General features: G+C 38.3%; 1 protein-coding gene across 1 annotated transcript in view; it reads left to right on the plus strand.

The window, feature by feature from the left end:
* Window positions 1-17,568, plus strand: part of STK38L (serine/threonine kinase 38 like) — a 77,659-nt gene that overhangs the window by 47,521 nt on the left and 12,570 nt on the right. The window contains exons 3-7 of the mRNA XM_040234601.1: window positions 2,351-2,495; window positions 6,522-6,573; window positions 11,787-11,909; window positions 12,143-12,226; window positions 16,809-16,932. Of these exons, the coding sequence (XP_040090535.1) occupies window positions 2,362-2,495; window positions 6,522-6,573; window positions 11,787-11,909; window positions 12,143-12,226; window positions 16,809-16,932 (517 nt within the window). The 5' untranslated portion in view covers window positions 2,351-2,361. The remainder of the gene's footprint in view (window positions 1-2,350; window positions 2,496-6,521; window positions 6,574-11,786; window positions 11,910-12,142; window positions 12,227-16,808; window positions 16,933-17,568) is intronic.

Below are 17,568 nucleotides of genomic sequence, written 5' to 3' on the forward strand. Positions count from 1 at the left end.
ACTCTGAGTCCAATACAGTGCTATCAAGGTGAACGCTCAAGAACGAATCAGGGCAAGTTCTTCCCCAGAAGTGCTCCGAGTTTAGTGGGATAGGCAGATGACATGATCAGCGCTTGTACCTGGGGTATTTGTTACACGTGGCAGAGAGCACACTTGAAATAATGCCATTTGGTGTCTTCTGGTAAATTGATGTCTCTCCTGGCAGGGAACCTTAGAGAAGTCACCACAGTAAGGCTTCTGTCACACTGGGCTGTGACGGATCAGCAGTAGCCCTGCAGATAGAGCGTAGGACAGAACTGGCTCAGGAATAGGTCATGCCAGGGCTTGGAGGTATGAAAAGGCCAAGTGAGTGGTGCGGAAGGGCAGCAGATAAGCCCAGAAGGGCAGATTGGAGATAGGTGGGGTGGGACTCCAAAGCTCACCAGATGACTTTTCCAAGTTTCATTTCCTTTCTTTACTGGGCTGTTGTGAGAAAGAAATGCTTGAGAGTGCCATGGTCTTAAAGCCTCAGGCAAAAAGGGGGAATTTATGAATAAACTCTCATAAAGTTTCTGATAGATATCAGCAGTCTGTGTATGAGTTGTCCTTATTTATCTTGCTGAGCTCATTTGACTTGCTGTACATGCCATGAACAATTTTAAACAAGTAAAGTGATCAGCTTCTTGTTATAAAAAGATTTAGAGTAGCTAGCAGAGAAACAAGTTTATGATGTTAAAATAATAAGTGCAGTTTTAGACATAATGAGGTTCAAGCAGTAGATTGAGGTATAAACTCACTAAGACAATAGCGGAACTGGGAGTTTGCCATAATTAAATTTCAACCTGTGTATGACTTGTTTCACGTGAAGAATGAGATCCCTGGAGTGCAGTTCAGTTCAGGTCTATATCTAGAGCTCTGTGTCTTGATGTAGTTAGTTAACGAGAGGTTGGTGTTGGGGGTAGGTGTCAGATTTAGGAGAATACTTTTAGCTATTAATGCAGTGTTGGATAGTTACCCTGGCAATCTGGATCTTCTCGTATGGTCTGTAATGATCTCCCATCTAGATTAGCAAAAGCTTCTTTAATGTATGGAGCCATTCTAGGTTTCTTGTTTTGGGGTTTTTTGGGGGGGCAGTGGGGTCTAGATGTGGACTATGGTGAGCAAGTTTCTAGGGTCAGTGCCCACCTATAGCAGCCACCAGAGTTCAGTCTTAACATTCCTTATCTTGTCTAATTGTCTACCTTATCTTCTTCTTCTTGGTTTGTTGTTGTTGTTTGTTTTTTGGCCACGCCACACAGCATGTGGGATCTTAGTTCCCCAACCAGGGACCAGATCTGTGCCCCTTGCAGTGGAAGCATGGAGTCTTAACCACTGGAACTCCGGGGAAGTCGTCACATCATCTTCTTTAAACCAGTACTTTGCTTGGCTGGCTCAATGGTTTTTAAAAGTTGGCACCTGAATGACTTTAAAGTAAGCAAACATTGTCCAGGAAAGACCACAGACCTTCCCTGTTGTCACCTGACTTGATTCATATGTTTTTGTTTCCTGCCTGGTTCCTACAGGCATTTGAGTTTCATCTGAAAATGAAATGGACCTACCAGTCTAGAGTAGTGTACTAGACTTTGTCCTAACACTATTAGGAATGACTTAGGATTCAGGATGAAATAGGGCATCCATGGACTCCATTCAGAGGGGCTTGTTTCTGGGGCATCCTTGGTTAAGCCTGCACTTCCAGCGCAGGGGGCACAAGTCAGGGGATCAAGATCCCACATGCTGTGCAACGTGGCCAAAGGGGTTTGCTTCTAAAAGTAGTTTTTCCCTAAAACATAATACCCATAAGAATTGCTCTGACAGATGTTCGTGTGCATATTTGATACAACACTAATTGATTCATACAATTTATATGGCAGAAACTACTTCTTTCTGTTTAACTAAACTTTGTTAACTCTTTTGGGGATGTGTGTTTATTGGGTCATAAGTATTAGCAAAATCTTGTGAATTATTTAGTAATCAGTGAGACAACCACAAAATTGATTGAACCTTTCTTGTTTTGAGTGACTGGTGGAGTATGTATGTGTACGTGTTCATATTGTGTGTGGACTACTGCTGGTGCTTCTTTAGTGTGATTTACATCTGCCAGCACAGAACTCATTTCTGTTGCTTTGGGAATGGTGTATCTTTATCTTTCTTTGCTATATTTACTAAATACTGTATTTCTTTATTTTACTTATAATGTGAAAGACTCTAGTGTCTTAACTGTTAGGGTACAGTGTTGTTGCCTAGTAGAAATCAGGCCATTTCTAGAGTTTGTTAAAAGAGATAGAAAGTTTTCTTTTCCTATGAAATAATTTGTGTCTCTGTGTCATTCCAGTTTCTGTTACTATGGCAATGACGGCAGGGTCTACAACCACCTTTCCTATGAGCAACCATACTCGGGAAAGAGTGACTGTCGCCAAGCTCACATTGGAGAATTTTTACAGCAACCTGATTTTACAGCATGAAGAGAGAGAAACCAGGTATAGTAAAGGCTGGTCAAAATTTTCTGTGTAGTTAAATAAGCTATTATGTTGCAAGTGGGATGTAAATATGTTGTCCGTTAATAATATAAATATTGTGGATCCTTGAATGCTGCTTTTAAGTTTCCCATAATGACAGTGTACTTGGTTACTTGTTTTACCTTCACAGAATAGTGTCTTGTCCTGGCACCAATATATTTATATCTTATGTTAATTGATGTTTTAAACAAAATGTTTCTGACCATGAGATTATGGTATATCTTTATATTTTCTTTTTTAAGAAACTTTCTTTTAGAGAGCTTATTAATGAATGACTGCTTTTAATTCAGAAACATCTGTAGTGTTGTGTGTATATCAGGGGGAATGAGAGAGTTTTTTTAAAAATGACGTTATTTTGCCTTCAGAAAACTTACATAAGGAAGATAATGCACATGAATATTATATGAAAGGGTGAAAAGTGTGCCCCTTGGGAAGGGTGAAGGAAGGAGAGGTTGTTTTTGACAAAGGCAGCTGGGAAGGCTTCATCAAGGCTGGTGGCATTTGAACAGAGCCCCTAAGGAAGAGTACTGTTCAGTATGCATGAAAGGGAGAAGGGAGAGGTTAACAAGCTGGAGGGAGGGTACTGGAGACAGAAGAAAGCACGTTACCAGGTCAGGCATTGTCCAAGTTAGCTCCAGCTAGATTTTTACCATTTCCTGCGAGCCTTGGATGCTTCAGATCAAAGCTATTCTCCTGTGGACTAAAGTAAAGGCTCTTTCAAGTAAAGAGCCTTGAAAAATTTTGAACAGAAGATGCAAATGATCACAGGTGCTTCTCTGGAAGATCACTTTAGTTGTGTTGTACAGAATGGATTGTGGGAGGAGAAATTGGAAACAGGAAAGGATGTAGTCCCAGCCAGTGGAAAGTAGGCTAGCCTTAGGGTTATGACAGCAATAGTAAGGAAGAACTCAGTGAGAAAGATGGGAGAAAGATGGCAGCTACCCAGATAAGGAATGTGAGAGAAAGAAGTCAATGCTGGCTCTGGAATTTCACACCTGGGCAAACAGAGAGTGGTGTAACTTAGTGAAATAGAACTCGAGGGGAAGAATCTGGTTTTGGATGTAGTTTTGGGTGGGTCTAACTACAGATTAGACATGGCTGGGGAGAGTACAGAACTGGAAAGTGAAACTCAAGTGACTGTTCAGAAGTCAGCTTAGAGGAAGGAAATATAAAAGAGAGCTAAGAAAGGTAGAGACTAGTGAGGAGAGTAAATGTGTCCTTGATCAAAATTCCTAGAGGAAAGAGAATGGAACAGAGGTGAGTTAAACTGAGTTCACCATCAGCAGAAATTCCAAAAGATTCAGCTTAGGCAGAAGGCAAGTGAGCATACTCAGAGGATCTAAATGTAAATATGTAGATAAATCTCAGCCAAAATGACTGTATAAGAAAAGTTCAACAATAATGATACTATCTTAGATATTTTAAAGAACAGAACTAAAGTATTTTTATACGGGAGACTATCAGGAGGGAAGTGGAATTAAATTGTTCTTAGAGATCAGTGTGTCCTAAGGATAGGGATACAACATAGACAGGAGTAAAGATTGATTAATTTCAAGCTTTGACAAATTAAGAATGCTTGTTATAATTTCTAGGGTGGCCACTAAAAGAATAAAATTAGTTTGTAACTTTCAAATTAATAGAAGGAAAAAAAGAGCTAGGGGAAAAATAAGTTCAGAAGAAAGCAAGGGAAAAAGAAAAACTGAAATACCTAAAAGTAAGTACAAGTAGAAACCACACCATAAGTTAGAAATAAAACATATAAGAAATTACTGTAATTGTAAATATAATGAAAGTCTGAAAGTGATCAGATCATCAAGGGAGACTGAATGAAGTAAAAGAGAACCAAGGAAGGAAAGTCCTATATTTTTTCAATGGTCACTTAAGTTACCATCTTTTTCAGTGAGAAAGATGGGAAAAACATGGCAGCTACCCAGATAAGGAATGTGAGAGAAGGAAGTCAATGCTGGCTTAAAGGTTCATTATTGTCTTTTATTGCTGAAACCTTAAAGTAACTCAGTTTTGCCTTCTGTTCCCAAACAAAAGAAGAAAGTGAAAGAAAGTAAAGTTGCTCAGTTGTGTCTGACTCTTGCGACCCTATGGACTGTAGCCCATAGGCTCCTCCGTCCATGGGATTTTCCAAGCAAGAATACTGGAGTGGGTTGCCATTTCCTTCTCCATATCTTCCTGACCAAGGGACTGAACCTGAGTCCTCCGCATTGTAGGCAGACACTTTACCATCTGAGCCACCAGGGAAGTTTTAAACAAAAGAAAATAGATATAAAAATTAGTTTTTTAAAAAAGCATGGTAAGTGCCATGGAAGTCAAATTAAATAGCTCATGTTTTCTAAAAGCTTGTACTTTAAGGAACATGTGATGGATTTTTTAGGCTTAATTAATTGGATAAATGCATAAGCCAAATAAAGTACCAATCAGTACAAAGCTTAAGATCATTTCAGGAGGAAACTGTGTTTTAAGAAGGGACAAGAGAAGCCTGTGGGTCTTCTCATTTAGGTATGGAAACAGATGGAAGTTTTTGCATCTCTCCCCAGAAGGAAGGATAAGTTACTGAGGTGTTGGCTTTAGAAGGCGAGCGTAGGGATTTGACAGAAGAATAAAGTTGTTTGTATATTGATAGTCCCTCCTGTGATAATGGTCCTCTGACTATCTGGATTCTTCTTGCAGAGAAGAAAACTCAGATCATTCACCAAGCAGCTCTGGTGTCTAGAGGGGCATGATGGCAGACACAGAGTCCAGTATCAGGAACTTAGTCCATTCAAAGGGTTGGCCTTGGGCAATCATGTGTAAACAAAAGATAAAAATCAGTGTGATTAGCACCAAGGTAGGTGCTTATTACTAGAATTGAGGAAGTAAGTGGAGAATATTCTTATGAACAGCTGACTTATGAACAGGCTTTAGATAGTTTTGTTATGAATTTTCCATAAGAAATAAAAAGGATCTTAACAGTGGTTTAGGAAAGAGCTTCCCTTGGGGTATATTGTCATAAACATCATGGTTTCAATCCTCAACCCTTATGGATAAATCTTTGAAAGTTAGTCTTTTTCTAGTATGCTGCAAAACTAATTAGGAAAACTCTCTCAGGTTTATCATTAGAGGGGGAAAAAGGCAATACAATAGAAATGAAATACTAATAGTCATTTGGAAATGAGTTGCAAAGTGGATACTCCAGCTTTCTGTCTGGTTACCAGTCATTTGATCCATATGGACCAACACCACTCATCCCCTCAGCCCACCCCCTAGTCCCTCTGTAGCTTAAGTAACTTCAAGGGTACATTTTAAAATATTGAACTGAACTTGGCTATACCTAGCAATGCAAATACTCTAGTAGTTAATGGGTTAGTTTTTTAATGTACATATATCACTTTCCAATTTCCCAAGAATTATAGTAGAATCAAATATACTTAATTGCACTGAACATCTTTCCTTGATTAATTAGGAAAATCAAGTTTAGAGGTTAAGTGAAGGATGTAGACAAGCTTTAGCAAATAAGCGTTAAAACCAAAGTTCAAGCACAGGGAAGCCTAGAGATATCCACCTTAAAAATTTTTACTTTTAGTCACTAGAGTTACCTTTTTATATATCTAGTATAAGCGCTGATAAATGTTAATGATTTTGGAGGTTTGAACATTAGACAACAGAATTTTTCGTGTTAGAACATGAGTCATCTTTGCTAACAATTCATTTAGGCAGCTTTAGAAGTAAATTACTCATTTGACTAGTATAAGACAGCTAAATCTGGACTGGGCTTATATTTTGAAAAAGAAATATTTATATGTGTGTGTGTGTATATATATATATATACACACACACACATAATCACTCTTTCTAGTGATTACTTTGATTCAACTTGAAAGATTTGGTTTTTAGCATAGCAATCTGAAGTATAAACTTGAAAAAATAAATGTACATTTCTTAAATGGAAATACTTAGGAACACATTTAAATTTAAATTATTTTTTCTTCTAAAAAGGCAGAAGAAATTAGAAGTGGCTATGGAAGAAGAAGGATTAGCAGATGAAGAGGTAATGTAAGCTGTAATTACTATGACTAATGCCTCTGTTATATACCTGAAAGTCGCTAAATCTTAAATGTTCTCACTACAAAAAAAAAAATAGCATTTAGTTATGTGACATGATGGATGTGTTAACTAACTTTATTGTGGTCCACATTTCACAATATATATTCACTTGTATCAAGTCATCACATTGTAGGAAATTCCCTGGTGATTGGGACCCCATGCTTCCACTGCTGAGTATCTGGGTTTGATCCCTCTTTGAGGAACTAAGATCCTACGGATCACATGGCATGGCCAAAGCGTAGGGGGAAAAATTGCCACATTGTATACCTTAAACTTACACAATATTATATGTCAATTATCTCTCAATAAAAAGGGGAAAACTATAATAACTGTACAAAGCTACCCCAGTGGCTTTTTTCAAGTATTAGCGCTAGTGGTAAAGATTCCTCCTGCCAATGCAGAAGACATAAGAGAACACGGGCTCGATACCTGGATCAGGAAGATCCCCTGGAGAAGGGAATGGCAACCCACTCCAGTATTCTTACCTGGAGAAGCCCACAGATAGAGGAACCTGATGGGTTACAGTCCATGGGGTCACAAAGAGCTGGACATGACTGAAGTGACTTAGAATGCACACATGATCTTATAATTTAGATAGTGTGGGTTTAATATTTGTATGTGGTCTTCTTACTGTGTTGCTATGATGGAAATCTTTGAAAGGGGGAAGCTTTTTTTTAAAATTCTAATACCATATATTCAGAGAATAGTATCTACAGTATTCTAGGTCTGAGGAGTAAGAAAAGAGGGCTCCAAGAAGAATCAGTTAATTGCCAAATCTTTAAAATTTTCCTGCATGTTTCTTAAAACCTCCTGGTTCACTAGTCTGGTGCCAGGAACCCAGTTGTGTAAATGACCATGTATTTCACCTGAAGACTCACTGCCCGCAGCTAGTCTGTCTTGCGTTCTCAGCCGTGTTCCCACCCCCAGTTTTCCTATACACTGCAACCAGGGTTACCTGTCAAAAACCAGATCTGACCAAGTCACTCCTGTTTAATACCCTTCACTGGCTCCCATGTTCTCTCAGGATAAGGCCAACTCTTCAGTGTGAGTGGATATACAAGTCCCTTTATAATTTGGCTTTTGCTTCCCTTTCTCTCACCTTGTCTCCTGTCACCCCACCACCAGGCTGCCCAGTGGGATTGAATTATTTTCATTTCCTTGCTCCTGCCTGTAGACTTTCTTCTGTGCATCTCTGCTGCTTGGAACTCTTCCTTCTGCCTGCCTGAGTTCCACTATTCTTCAAGATGTTTCTCTCTCTTTCTAGGCAACACGTCCACTGAGATAGTACACTATTCTTGTCCCTGAGGCAACCTTAAAACCATCTTCCCAGAGTAGAAACTCTGTGGCGTCTATTCAGCATTACGTGATCCGGGCTGGCAGAGGGCTGGGATAAATATTTGGTAAATAAATGAACAAATGGACAGTGGATCTCTCCCTAAAGAGTTTATAGATTAGGAGAGGTTACCTGTGTGTATGTATACAAATAGGTATACATGATAGAATGTGGCAAACTTTGAAAATATGGAGAGTTTTTTTCTTAGTTCAGGGGATCAGAAAAGGTTTCACGGAAGAATTAACAGTTGATTTGAATCTTAAAGAAATAGGTAGAATTTACATGATTGTTAAGAGGTACATTCAAAGTAATGAATATGTGCAGAATATTGCACTTTAAAAATGAACTATATGAAAGCAGATGTCCAAAGGCCAAGCAAGTATCAAACAAGAGAAGCTGGTCACATTGGTTTCCTAGGGACATTTAGTCTTTTGATCTAATATATTTTGCATATTTAATTCACTTTTTTTTTATTTCCATGGAGAAATAGATTTTTTTTTTGCCTTGTTCTAAAGATTTTCTCCTCACAGTTTATCTTTTAATAAAGAATACCACTTTTCACTTTGCTGAAAGAAAACAAGACCACCAGCCTGATTATACCAGTTTCCCATGACTGGCACTGGGGTGGATGGAGGTGGCCTGGTTTCAGGGATATCCTGTTGGCCCAGTGAAGCCAAGTTCTGCTTTTCAAGAGAAGCTGGAAATCTGGACTTGTATGAAATCATTTGCCATTTTAAAATATTGGCAAGTTATTAGAATGATTTAAAAACAACTTAGGGGCCAAATCAGATGCATGTAAGCATTGAGTATAGCCTCTCATCCACACCAGGAGGGGCTAAGTACGTCTAGAACTGTTCTCTTTAATTCTCTTTAAATAACTCACAGAAAATGTGAGATGATTTTACCCCTAAAAGTTCTCAGTGGCCTAAAATAACCATGTATAAAACATCTAAAATTTTCAGTGAAGATATTAGAATTCCACAAATGCTCCTTGTTGGGCCCGTTTCTAAGCCCTAGACGGTCACAAATAGACGCGATCTCTGAAGGAATGTACAGTGTGCTGAAACTATCTTTATGTGGGGTGGATCCAAAGTAAAGTTGTTTTATAAAAATAAATTCATCCTTAATGCATTCTGTAATAGAAACTAACTTGTGAAATAGTTTATGAAAGTTAGTTGTGAAAACTAAACCATATATAATGTGGCCATGAAAAGCATTTATAAGAGATGAAGTTATTACCTGAAGTATTCCCCATAGCTTAAAACTTCTGTGTACACTGTCTTCTACAAAAATTGAGCGCCCTGCAAAATGAGTGTTTGAGGAACACCCATTTGAAGAGAAATGGAGTAAAAAAAAAAAGAAAATGGTGTATTTCTAGTTTCATCTCCTTTTAATCCTGTCTAACATGGAATATTATTTTCTGTAAGGAAAAACCAAACTGTACAAGTTTAAGCTGCAAGAGAGCCTTGAAATGTTAAGCCTGCCCGTAGATTTCTGTTGTCTTCAAGAGGAAAGAATATGATTACCAAAAATATGATTACAACGTTACTTGCTTTCCAAGATGACTTGATTTACACAAGTTGTGAGCAGATATATCAACATGCTTTTTTCATCAGTTTTTTAAGAAATGTGAACTTGTTTCAACTCTCTTTGGACTACAACATGGACTTTGATATTTGATATTTGATAGGTTTTTTTGTTTTTCAAGTGACAGTGTCATAGGTGATTTCCCTTCTTCATAGGATTGTATATTCCATACACTGTGATCTCCCTTTCACCATTTAAAAGCCGTCTCCTGACTACATAAACCTGTCAAATAGTGATAAGCATTACATTCTTTGACTGCCTCTCTTGTCTGTCAACTTTGAGCATAATTTATGAAATTGTGATGAGGTCTTTTCCATTCAGATTAGACAAGTTTCTGAATCTGCATCTAACTGTACATTGTTAAACCCATAAAGCCAGAAATCCAGCCTGCCTTTCAGAATTCTTATATTTAATCATGCATGTAATTTTTAAAAGGGTCTTTTGTTTCTTTGAAAAATGGTGTTATAGTGCCACCATGTGGCCTTTTTAAATTAGAGTCAGAATTTATAACAAGTTACTTCTGAGCTATCCTTTTGTTTTACTAATAATTCATTTTTCAACATTATTGATTCAAAAGGCATTTTTAAACAAAGAAGGTCTTCACTATTTTCACCATTGGTGTGACTTCATTTAGCTGTTTTAAAGGTGTTTAGATTGAAGACATAATTTCCTGATTTTATTTTTGTAGACTTTGTTAGAGGTATCAGAATTCCATTGTGTTGATGATGCATCCTTGCATATTTCTAATTAATAATTCACTTTACCAATTTGGAAACAGTTGCACACAGTGGGAGGAAGGGTTTATTCAGTGGTTATATCTTGAACTACATTTAGGAACAGTGCTTCTGAACCGTTTCAGTCATTTTGACTTGTTTCTTTCTCAGACCTGAACCTCTGCATGTTTGATAGGGTTCAGTTGAAGATGAACTGGGGCTTGATTTTCTCACTGATTTTGTTTGTTCTGTGTGACCTCTATTATGTTGTTCTGTTGCTAAGTTGTGTCCAACTCTTTGCAACCCCATGGACTACAGCACGCCAGGTCTTCCCTGTCCTTCACTGTCTCTGGAGTTTGCTCAGGTTCATGTCCAAGTCGGTGATCCCATCCAACCATCTCATCCTCTGCCGTCCCCTTCTCCTCCTGCCCTTAATCTTTCCCAGCATCAGGGTCTTTACCAGTGAGTCAGCTCTTCACACCAAGTGGCCAAAATATTGGAGCTTCAACTTCAGCATTTGTCCTTCCAATGAACATTCAGGGTTGATGTCCTTTAGGATTGATTAGTTTGATCTCCTTGCTGTCCAAGGGACTCTCAAGAGTCTTATGTGACCTCTACTAGGTTGAGCTAATTTGACATAATTCTATGTCAAAAAGCAGAATTTTGTTTCATGAGGGGAAGGAAAAGCAAGGTTTAGAACAATTAAATAAATGCTCATTCCTAGTGTAAGCTTCAGGTAGTTCATAATTTTTCTTTAATAGTATTTTTTGTAATCTTTGTATAATGAATTGTAGAATTCTTGACTTGGATATTTTAAAGGATTCTTTGTGTAATTATTTTGTTGTTGTTGCAGTTTCATATTTTTAATAAGTTATATGCCAACTCTCAAGCACTTTATTTAAAAAATCTGCCCAAGAATAAATTCTACCATAAATAAGTCTATATGGAAATATTGCTGCTGTGTCATTTCAGTGTCTGAGAGAGCAGCCTTGGAAATTAGGGAGTTGACACAATTCCCTAGTAGATTTGTTAACAGTAAAAAATGAATATCAGAAATTATGGGACTTCCGCAGTGGTCCAGCAGTTAAAAATCTGCTTTCCAATGCAGGGGGTACGGGTTTGATTACTGGTTTGTGGAATTAAGATCCCACATGCTGCATGATATGGCCAAAAGAAAAATAAAGAATGCTATTAGCATTTCCTAAAGTTTAATTTTTATTTTTGAATTAAGTTAGTATATAGATGAAAGAATATATGGACTTGTTAAGATGAAATATTTAACAGAGTCTGTCCCAAGAATAAAGATTTATCAATTGCTAAAAATTTTTAAATGATTTTTAAAATGATTTTATTTTTTACATGCTCAATGAATGTTCAACTTTGGTAAATAAATTGTAGCACCAGTATATAATATTTAAGATATGTTACCTTCATTTTAATATATCACTTCTTTTAACACTATAGGCTTCCTTTGAAACAATCTGATTTTAAAAATCATCATCCTAAAATGTTCTTTTTTAACAGAAAAAGTTACGCCGATCACAGCATGCTCGCAAGGAGACAGAGTTTTTACGGCTCAAGCGGACCAGACTTGGCCTGGATGACTTTGAGTCTCTGAAAGTTATAGGAAGAGGAGCGTTCGGAGAGGTGTGCTTCTTTTTTAAAGTTGCTGTTATTGAAAATATGTATCTTAAGATAGTAGCTTCATATGTGGTAGTGTAATGGGTTAAAATGTGTATTAAAGTAGTGTAATTTTAATAGAATTTCTAAAATAACCAGCAACAGCAAATTACAGCACTGCTTTCTTTAAAGGAGCCTACCTTTCACCCCTAAATAAATAGCAGTGATAGAAATTTGTGCTATGAATTTTTACATTCAAGGTGCGGCTGGTCCAGAAGAAAGATACAGGCCATATCTATGCAATGAAGATATTGAGAAAAGCTGATATGCTTGAAAAAGAGCAGGTAAGAGTTCTTTAGCACATGTAACCAAAAGAACATCCACTGGCAAGGTGTTAGAGTAAGTGTTAAAACTGGGGTTTTAAGAAAGAGAAAGCTACACATCTTACTACTTAATTGATTATAGATTTTTTGGTAGCCTGTTTCATTGTTTCTCTCTGGTTAAAATTTCTTCCAAATTCATAATCTAGCTTGTGTGTTCAGGCTGTCATAACAAAATACCACAGACTGGGTGACTTAAACAACAGAAATTTCTTTTCTCATAGTTCTGGAGGCTGAAAGTCCAGGAGCAAGTCAGGGTTTCATTGCTGGTGAGAGCTCTGTTCCTGGCTTGCATACAGCAGCCTTCTCACCAAGTGCCTACATAGCCTTTCCTTGTGTGTGCAGAGGGCAGAGAGTGACTCCCTGGAGTCTCTTCTTATAAGAACACTAACCCTCCCTGCTTATGACGTCACTAAACCTACCTCCTTAGAGGACCCCATCTCCAAATCCGGTCATAGTGGGGTTTAGTGCATCACCATAGGAATATTCAGGGAGGACACAAACCTTCATTTCACAGCAAAGTACCTCTTCTCTGACTTCAGTAAAAGTAAAGGACAGTTATCAGCACTCTCAGTCCCTATTATCTATCAAATAAGCAAACCAGTCTCCTAAGAATTTGCTGATTTTATTACACGTATTTCAAAATCTGTAAAGGGCCCCTCTTGTGGCTTGGATGGTAAAAGATGTGCCTGCAATGCAGGAGACCCAGGTTTGATCCCTGAGTTAGGAAGATCCCCTGAAGAAGGGAATGGCTACCCAGTCCTGTATTCTTGCCTGGAGAATGCCATGGACAGAGGAGCCTGGCAGGCTACAGTCCATGGGTTATAGAGTCAGAGACGACTGAACGACTAACACTCTAACATTCAAAATCTGTAACCCCTCCAATTTTGTACTCCTGAGCTCTCTCCCTCTTTCCTGTGACTTGGTGCAATTTTGGGGTGACCAAGAATCTGAAGACATCGATTGTTGTTGTTCTATTAATTTATGCATCCACCTGAGTAGACATTGTTAGAAACCTGAGTGAGTATATGTGCTAGTGAAAGACTCAACCGTGGGAGGATGCAGAGGGAGACGGTACCTCCCTGGACTTAAAGCTGAACTGCACTGTTAGTCCCACCTAAACTAACTTTGTTATCATAACAGTACGATCCTGATTTTTCATTTAAATATGGCCCAATTGAATTTTCACTGCATTATTTCACTTTATTTCTGTTCCATTCACTCAACAAGTATTTATTAGGTGCCTACGATGTGTCAAATACTATTCTAGGTTCTGGGAATACAGTGATTAACAGGCGAAACCTGCATCTTGTTCACTGACAGTTGTAGGGAAAATGAGCAGACAGCTGTTTGAAATAGTCATGTCTGCCGAGTACTATGAAGACAAATTTTACAAAAGGATAAAGTGATGCAGATGACCTGGCTTTAGAAGAAAGAATTAGATGAGGGAAGGTTCTCTGCAAAGAGAATATTGATGAGAAAGAGTGAGACCTATGATCAGGTAGATCCAGAGGCTCTGCAACAAAAAGAATCTTGGTCTGTTTAGAGATGGAAAGAAGCCACTGTGGCTAGAATTCAGGGAGGGGAAGAGTGGTGGGAGATGAAGTGGGAGAGGGAGGCAGGGAGCAGATCACACAGAGCTTTGGTGGTTGAGAAATGGTGTGTGGGTCCCACTCCAGATGCAGTGGGAAGACACTGTTTTGCTTAAACAAGAATTGATCTGTTGGATGCTTGACAAAGATGGCTTGCAGGCAGGACAAACAAGAGTTGGAGCAGGGAGAACACTTGAGAGAGTGTGTAGCAGTGGCAGACAGGATGTGATTGTGACTTACACAATAGTGCGTGCATGCCCAGTTGCTTCAGTTGTGTCCAACTCTGTAACCCTATGGACTGTGGCCCACCAGGTTCCTCTGTCCATGGGATTCTCCAGGCAAGAATACGGGAATGGGTTGCATTCCCTCCAAGGGATCTTCCCAATCCAGGGATGGAACCTGAGTCTCTTTATGTCTGCTGCATTGGCAGGCAGGCTCTTTACCCCTAGCACCACCTGGGAAGCCCTGTACAATAGTACAGGGTTACGACAATAAAGCGGAAGAAAAGTCGCAGATGAAGTGGATGATCTCATGGAAGAGCCAGCAGGATTTTCTGAGCCGTACTCTATATTGGGAGGGAGAGGAGGGGCAAGGATCGTGAGAAAAGAGGGAAGAATCAGGGATAATTCCCAGAGTTGTACCTGGGAATGGGATGCTTGATGGTGTCGTTTTCTAATGTAGAAAAGATGGGGAAAGCAGGTCATTCCTGACCACTCACTCTCCAGGAAGACAGGACTCTCTGCAGACAGCCTGCTTTCAGGATGAGAAGGTGACAGAAATGTTCAGAGATGCGGTGGCAGGGGTTTTGTTGAACACAGGCTGATCTACAAGGAAAAGGTTAGAAGGCAAGGGAGGTCAGATATTGAGATGTGTTAGAGAATTACAGATAATGATGGAAATAAACATCTGGGTCAAGGTATAGAGCCTCCAAGATTAGGAGATAAACAGGAAACTTCTAACTAAGCCATATGGGATTGGTCCTGGATTGAGTTTTAGAGGAAAGACTAAAGGCAGAAGTGAGTTCCAGCCCATAGTCTTTAGGTAACTGGCCACATGTGGCTGCTGGGCACTTGAGTGTAGCTAGTCTGAACCGAGATATGCTGTGCAAGGGAAAATGCCCTACCAAATTTTGAAGGCTTGGTGTCCCCCCTCCCTCAAAAAAAGAGTATAAATAAGTAGCTCAATAATCTTTTCTGTTGATTACATGCTGAAATGATAACATTTGGATATATAGGGGTTACAAAAACTATATTGTTAAAAATAATTCCACCCATTTCTTTTTATCTTTTGTGTGACTACTAGGAAACTTAAAGTGACATGCGTGGTTTGCATTTATTTATGTTGGACAGCCCTGGTCTAGAATTTTTGCAGGAGAATCTTCAGTGTAGTCCAACATCAAGTCTGTTTTGCACTTTGGGGTTGTTTTTTCCCCCTATTTAAATTAATCTGCTTTTGTCACCATTGAATTTCATTTTAAAAAATGTTTTTTCCCACTTACTTCTAATATATTATTATTTTAAGTTTTTATCACATTAACTTGAATGCTAACGACTCTGCAAAATTAAATAGCAACTTATCTCCCCGCTTTCCTGGTGGCTCAGATAGTAAAGCATCAGCCCGCAATGCAATGCGTGAAACCCAGGTTCGATCTCTGGCTTAGGAAGATCCCTCCCCTGGAGAAGGAAATGGCAACCCACTACAGTATTCTTGCCTGGAGAATTCCATGAATAGAAGAGCCTGGCAGGCTACAGTCCTTGGGGTTGCAAAGAGTTGGGCATGACTGAAGCGACTAACATATCTCCCCACTGTTGTGGTTCCAGATTACTGTGCATGGCACTTCCTCTACTATAGAAACCTAGGTCCATTTTGAAAACATGCCTGTAATTGGGCTTTAAGATACTTAAAAATGATTAATCAAGCCAAGTTAATGATGTAGTTATCTTGATAACACCAGAGGCAGCACCAGAGTTTGTTTTTCCTTTACCATCTGAAAATGCTTTGTAAAAGGTGGTAGGTAGGAATTTCAATATAATTTTTCACTTTATGAAACAGGTCCAAAGAAATTTTAAGTTTTTTGATGCCAGAAAACAAGTTTTTAATGTTTATTCTTGTGCATTACTGTATCAGACCGTAATACAGTAACCTCAGTTATTTTAAGCAGATCATATTTTGTTATCAAGAAAAGGTTTACAAAATCTGTATCCTCATGTGCTTTAGGCCAGAGTTCATAATGGCGCACAGTGAAAATAGCAAAAGCATAAAATCAAATATCCTATTGTTAATTAAATTTGAAGAAAGAATGTATAGGTGTATCAGTGGGAAAACATCTGAAAATTAACTGTACCAACCCCACAAATCACTCAGTTCATAAAGTTTTTCAGTCTCCAAAATGTTCATTTAATAGTAACTGTAGTAATTATGTGTCTGACAAAAGTCAGTAGCAAAATCCCAAAAAGTTATATAAGAATTTGCTGTAGATTATGTTTATGGATATTATAAAGGTTTATTATAACAAAATAATATAAGATTATTATAAATGTTTCAACTTCTTAAAACAACCTAGTAGTTAAAGGCCAAGTTAGGCCCTTTGTTGGACTGGTAACAATTAAAAATAGTTTGTTGAGGACCCTGACTTTGTCATACCAATCTATAGGGCATTGCTAACTACTTAACTTTTAATAAAAGTCAGACCAGGACCTTAAATTTATTTGACAAAGCCAAGATCCTTGGTTAGGTGAAGATTCTGGTTAGAAAATCTTTAGACTAATCATTTTTCTATCTGAAAACTCTCAGCTTCCCTTTGTGATCCCACCTCTTCAGACCTAAAGATATCAGCTAAAATAAACTGTTTCCTGAACTTCTCCATATTTAATGAGAATATGGTAATTGTTAAGAAGTAAGCTTGAAAAATGTGTAACGTATTACAATTATTTTTTCAAAATACATTCATCCAGGTGGCCCATATCCGAGCAGAAAGAGATATTTTGGTAGAAGCAGATGGTGCCTGGGTGGTGAAGATGTTTTACAGTTTTCAAGACAAGAGGAACCTTTATCTAATCATGGAATTTCTCCCTGGAGGTAAAAGCAAACGTAATAGCAATGACAGGCCAACACAAGCACATCTTTATATCTAACTATGATTTTATTGATTATATAAATCAATAAGCTAGGGATATTTTATACCTCTGGCTCTGAGGTTTTACACAGTCATAATTTTCTAATCATTCCTCCCATAATAATACTAATTTGAACTGCAGATCAGATTGTTTTGAAGAAATGATAAAGCTGGCACATTTTAATTATTATTAATCCTTTTACTATATATAATTTTTTAGATCTTTGCAAGTCTAGAGTTGAGAACAAGTCACCAAAGAAGAAGACAGACAACCCAGTGGGCAAATGATAGGCAGTGTAAGGAATAGAACTCTTAAGAAAGTGTTCAGCTTTACTCATATTCAGGGAAATGCAAATTAAAACAAGAATGAGATTCCATTTCACACTCAACCATCTGATTGGTAGAAACATTAATAGTCTGATGAGGCTGTGGGGAAACCTGGCCTCTCATCTGTGCAGCGGAATCTCTGACTCTTGGGGAGAGCAGTTCAGAAACACCAAGAAAGTTAAAAAGACATGTGTGCTACAGTCAGGGATTCTTCCCCGCATGTGCACAAAAGGCCTCATGGCAGCAGTGTCATAAGAGTGAAACCATAGATG

This window comes from Oryx dammah, unplaced genomic scaffold (genome assembly GCF_014754425.2).
Source record: "Oryx dammah isolate SB20612 unplaced genomic scaffold, SCBI_Odam_1.1 HiC_scaffold_29, whole genome shotgun sequence".
Taxonomy (NCBI): Eukaryota; Metazoa; Chordata; class Mammalia; order Artiodactyla; family Bovidae; genus Oryx; species Oryx dammah.